Here is a 5851-nt window from a genome sequence, read left to right as displayed (position 1 = left end):
GGCTTGATCCCGGCTTGCTGCAACCTCCACCTCCTGGGTTCAAGCGATTCTCCTGCCTCAGCCTCCCAAGTAGCTGGGATTATAGTCCTGTGCCACCACGCCCAGTTAATTTAGTATGTTTAGTAGAGATGGGGTTTCATCATGTTAGCCAGACTGATCTCAAACTCTGACCTCTGGTAATCTGCCCACCTCGGCCTCCCAAAGTACCGGGATTACAGACGTGAGCCACCACGCCCGGCCTACATTAGTGCTATTTTATCTCATTACACCTTTGTTAAGGTTGTTTTTGACTCATAAATGTAATGGCAAGAAATTATCATGAGATAGTCTAGAAAGAATTGGGAGGGAGGCTAGATAAAAGGTTTGAGAGAGAATGTTTATGTCTGTGTGAGAAAATAGTCCCCTGCCATGAAATTTGCTGTGTTTGGTCAGTGAGGAGGGCAGAGGCGCTTAGAGAGGGGACCTGTTGACGGTGGAGAAGCCACAGAGGTGAGGGAGAGAGCCCGGCCCTGAACCAAGGTGAAGTGGAGCGGAGCTTCCTGGGAGCTGATAGAAGATAAAGGCAGTTCTCCCCTGCCTTTTTCTCCCCACAGCATTTCCAATTTTATTAGGAAAAAGTTTAATATATAGCAAAAGTTGAAAGATTTTTACAGCAAATGTTCATGTAACTGCCACCTACATCTACCATTAACTTTGTATTGTACTTGCTTTGCCATATCTGTCCATCCATCAGCCCATCCTATTTCTTTGATGCATTTCAAAGTAAACTGCAGATCAATAAACAACCCCCTATATACTTGAGCATGTGTATTATTAACTAGAGGTCAAGAGTCAATATTTATTTAGTTTTATTACTTTAATCGAAAATTTACATGCAATGTAATGCACAAAGCTTCATTCTCTTGAGTTTCGGGAAATGTATACACGCCTGTATAACCCGAACCTTTATTAAAATGTGAAATATTACTATGACCCCCAAAAGTTTCCTTGTGTTCTTTTCTGGTCAGTTTGCACCCCATTCTCCCAGAGGCAATCACTGTTCTCATTTGTTTCCACCATCAATTCATTTTACCTGTTCTAGAATGTCATGTAGGTGGAATTATGCAGTGTGTACTCTTCCGTATCTGGCTGCTTTCACTCAGCGTAATGTTTTTGAGATCATCTGTCCATAAGGCACTTACCAGTAGCTCCTTTTTACTGCTGGTAGTATTCCATTGTATGGCTGTACCTTCGTTTACTTATCCATCTTCTATTGATGGACACGTGGACTCTCAGTGTTTGGCTGTTAGGAATAAAGCTGTCGAGAACATTTGTGCTCACGTCTTTGTGTAGACATATGCTTTCCTTTTTCTTGGATAAATATGTAGGAATAGAATTGCTGGGTCATAGGTTAGGTCTGTGTTGAGTTTTTTAAGAAATAGCCAGATCTTTTCCCAAAGTGATTATACCAGGTTACATTCCCGCTGACAGCGGATGAGAGTCCTGGTTCCTCCACAGGTTACTCACCAACATTTGGTGTTGTCAGCCTTTTAAATATTAATTTAAAACTGTTCTAGATGGTGTGTAGGGTACCTCATTGTGGTTTTAATTTGCATGTCCTTGTTGACTAATGACGTTGAGTATTTTTTTTATGTGCTTATTGGTTATTCATGTCTTCTTTTGTGGAATTTCAGTTCAGATCTTTTGCCCATTTTTAAAATTGAATTGTTTGCTAACATACATACAGAAGAATGTACAATTTTCCTTAGCTTTTGCCTGTGCAAATATTCAGTAGTCATGTGTTTGTTAACTCTGGGGACGCCTACACGTTCCATAAAAGCGTTTTAGAACCCAACCTCTTTTCCTCTAGAGTAGAAAATAACTAAATGTAATTTCATTTGACATACTTTGTTTCAGGATTAAAAAAAGAATCTTAGGCCTATATGTTACCTTCTTAAGTAGGGACACAGGAAAATATTGAGAAAACAGGACTGGTCTAGGAGACAGATGATCCAGGTTCCCAGGCCTCAGTGTCCTTATTTAGGAACAGTTAAGAGAGGGGATGATAATTTTTGCCTTGCCTGTCGCATATGGCTGTGATGATCAAATGACATAATGTGTGTGACAGTTCTTTACAAGGCTCCAGGAAAATAGAAATTACTAAGATCTAGAAGACAGGCATGATCTGAAATTCATGAGATGTTAACAAAGAGTTGAAGTGTTATAGGAGGAAGTCAAGCCAGGCAGAAAAAAAGTTAATTGCTAGTCCTTGTGTATCTCCAGATAGAAACAATCTGAAGGTAAGGTGAATTTGGATCTATGCAGCGAACCTGCGTAACAAGAGTTGAGGTCTAATGCGCCTTCAGTCATTCAGAGGTAGTGCACATATTCCCTCAGTAACTTTTTTTCTTTTTCTAATATCAGATACAAGAGGAAAGGAGACTCCTGCCTTGGCATTAACCCTAAGAAGCAGTGCATATCTTGGGAAGGGACTTCCACAGAGAAGAAGCATTCACGCAAGCAAGTTGAACGCTATTTTACTAAGAAGAGTGTGGGATTAATGAACATTGACGGAGCTGCCATCAGCAGTAAAACTGAACCTCCCTCATCTGAGCCCATCTCCTTTATACCAGTGAAGGACTTGGAAGATGCGGCTCCTGTTACAACCTGGTTGAATCCTCTGGGGATTTATGATCAGTCAACCACACAGTGGCTACAAGGACAGGGTCCTCCAGAGCAGGAATCAAAGCAGCCAGACACACAGCCAGACAGCGAGAGTGCGGCTCTCAAGGCCAAGGTGGAGGAGTTTAACAGGAGGGTGCGGGAGAATCCTCGGGATACGCAGCTGTGGATGGCCTTCGTTGCTTTTCAGGTATGTGTTGCCATCCCAGTTCTCTTACCTTAGAAGGACATTCCTGATTTTGGGCAAACTGATGGACTCTGCAACAATTTTTGAGCTAATGAGGAAATTTGACACTGGGCATACAAAGATTATTAGAGGCTTTGCCCTGAGCTCGCTCAGAGTCCAGTGAGGAGAGTGGACATGTGAAGAATACGTGCAACCCTGGGGTAGTAAACGCTGTAATGTGTAACTTGGGAGTGGAGTGAGGGGATGATTTGCATTGAGGGAGGAGAAAGAGCTACCAAGAAGGAGAAGGTAAAGTTCAACAACACAATCTTGAAAGAAGAAGGGATGTTCACCAGATAGGGAAAGGCATTCCTGAAGTACAAACAGAAGAGGCAGAGCTCACAGAGTTGTGAAAGAGAGAGGGCTGCTCAGTGTATTACCCAGTTAGAGCCATGCATTCCCTTTCGAAAACTTGTGGGTTTGTCTGAGTCTCTCATTTTGAACCACTCATACAATTACCATATTTTGTGCCACATTTGGCCCTTTTATTGGTTAAGGTCTGCTCTTCAGAAAAGACTTTCAAGGCATTGTATGCCAGTCATTGATACAGAAATCAAAGCCTAAAATGGCAGAGAATGGACAGTTAAGTGAGAAACACAAGATCAGACATACCAGGTGACACAAGCACCTTAGGATCCAAGTGTTCTTTAAAAGAAATTGTGGCGAACTGGTGGTTTAAGAAAGTCCCTAGGGGGTGGTAAGAAAATCACTAAGCTTTGTTGAAACTCTGAGGATCCCCCAGGTCCATTTGCATTTGTCAATTGGTGTTTTTGTTGTTGAGGACGAGGTCATGAAAAGTCCTGGCCTGTATGCCATCGAGGAAGGAGAGCAGGAAAAGCGAAAGAGGTCCCTGAAGCTCATTCTGGAGAAGAAGCTGGCCATTCTGGAGCGGGCCATTGAGAGCAACCAGAGCAGTGTGGATCTGAAACTGGCCAAGCTGAAGCTCTGCACAGAGTTCTGGGAGCCCTCCACTCTGGTCAAAGAGTGGCAGAAACTGATATTTTTGCATCCCAATAATACAGCCCTTTGGCAGAAATACCTTTTATTTTGCCAGAGCCAGTTTAGTACCTTTTCGATATCAAAAATTCACAGTCTTTATGGAAAATGCTTGAGCACTTTGTCTGCTGTTAAGGACGGCAGCATCTTATCTCACCCTGCGTTGCCTGGCACGGAAGAGGCCATGTTTGGTAAGGAGATAACCAGATCCAGTTACGTGGGAGGAGTTAGACTTTCTTTTGGCTTTACTTGAAAATGAAGATCTATTTTTGATTTATTCTAGAAAAAGTCTGAATTGTTTGATAGAACTGATTTTTTTAAAAAGTATTACGACTCTTTTTGATAACAAATTTGCCCCCAGCTCCCAGGGCAGGTGGGGGCAGTAGAGCCAGTAGAGTTAAGATATCACTGGACAAGGTTCTGCTGATTAGCCAAAAACAGGCAAATCTCTTAACTGCTTTGGCAGTCGATGGCCTTATCTGTTGAGATGCGTGTGCCTGTCTCACCCAATTATAGGGTCCCAGGCAGTGATGTCTGTGAGATGCCCTGACTGGGAACCACTACATAAATAGAAGTTTTGGGCATTATTATGCTGCTAACATTTTTGGTCTGTCCTGAAGGAGCCTGGGATATAAATTTTGACAGCATTGAGATGTTGGAGGCTGCATGTTTTGCCGAGCCAGAGAGTATCACTCCTGACCTTGAATCCTGAAGGCTTTGCCCTTCACTGGCTCTGGTGTGTCCTTGGGCAAGTCCTCTTTGAGCCCCAGTTTCTCCATCAGCAACAATACTATAAACCTGCTTTACAGGACTGTGGTGCACAGTAAGCGAGATAATCTGTGGCAAGTCTAGCTCAATGTCCAGCATTTATTTGATCACAACCCCTGTTATTGAGTATTGATTACTATTGGCATCTAAAGATAGAAATACATTGCTCTCAAAATAATAAGCATTTATCACACTGGCACAGGGTCTTGAATTTGTTATTGTTTGTGATCTACTCAAATAGTTTAGTGTTACTTAGTAGCTGGAATTGTACCACAAGTAAGATGAACTGGAATATTCAGACATGGAACCTTGATTTTTTTTATAGCCGACTCTGAACATAGGATGAAAGTTGCTGGCGAATAATGCCATCTAGTGATCAGTTGAATACAGCTCTTTGCTTCCTGATAAAAATCTGCTACGCCATCCTGTTTCTACCATTTTTCTTGTAATAATGAGCTCTGATTATTTGATAGCATTCAGACCAACCTCTTGACTTATTTTTATGTACTATATATAGTTTTTATTGTTAATATTTGTGTTCTGTGGTTTCATACAAAAATTAGAACAAACATACTTGGTTTATAACACTGTGTGAGACTCTTTAAATCAGGATACGTATCACAGCTTTGTAAATTAACGGTGATTGCAGGTAAAAGATGTTCTCAGTGTGTTAATTGCCTGTTTTGAGAAGTACATTCTTTCCCTTTACTGGTATCAACCTGGCTTCTTCCCCTTTGCCCTCCTGTTCGCAGCACTCTTCCTTCAGCAGTGCCACTTTCTGCGGCAGGCCGGCCACTCTGAGAAGGCCGTCTCATTGTTCCAGGCCATGGTGGACTTCACCTTCTTCAAACCTGACAGCGTGAAAGATCTGCCTACCAAAGGACAGGTACCCAGCTCTGCTCGCCTCATCTCTTTCTTTCTGGCTCTTTGGAGGGAGGGAGAGGGGGAAGGTGTGGATAATGAGAGGTGGTGTGGATAATGAGAGGTGGTGTGGTAGTGTTTTTAAAATATCATATCCTCCTTTATATCAGTCTGCTGAGGAGGACTTCTCAGAAATAGTCCAGTGATCTGAGGAAAGTTTTGTAATGAAAGTGGTGAGATATGGATAGGTAAAGACGCTTCCCCTCCTTCACAACATAAAGGCTGTCTGAGGACCCACCCTCTCATCCTGCCTGCCTTCTTTCCTTTTCCTTTTCTTTT

General features: G+C 42.4%; 1 protein-coding gene across 1 annotated transcript in view; it reads left to right on the top strand.

Annotated features, from left to right (window-relative positions):
* Window positions 1-5851, top strand: part of NRDE2 (NRDE-2, necessary for RNA interference, domain containing) — a 52672-nt gene that overhangs the window by 24805 nt on the left and 22016 nt on the right. The window contains exons 5-7 of the mRNA XM_011974313.1: window positions 2404-2851; window positions 3669-4074; window positions 5404-5537. Of these exons, the coding sequence (XP_011829703.1) occupies window positions 2540-2851; window positions 3669-4074; window positions 5404-5537 (852 nt within the window). The 5' untranslated portion in view covers window positions 2404-2539. The remainder of the gene's footprint in view (window positions 1-2403; window positions 2852-3668; window positions 4075-5403; window positions 5538-5851) is intronic.

The sequence above is a fragment of the Mandrillus leucophaeus genome, unplaced genomic scaffold (genome assembly GCF_000951045.1).
Source record: "Mandrillus leucophaeus isolate KB7577 unplaced genomic scaffold, Mleu.le_1.0 Scaffold144, whole genome shotgun sequence".
NCBI lineage: Eukaryota > Metazoa > Chordata > Mammalia > Primates > Cercopithecidae > Mandrillus > Mandrillus leucophaeus.
The sequence above is the reverse complement of the archived record's forward strand: the minus strand, read 5'-3'. Positions and strand labels throughout refer to the sequence as shown.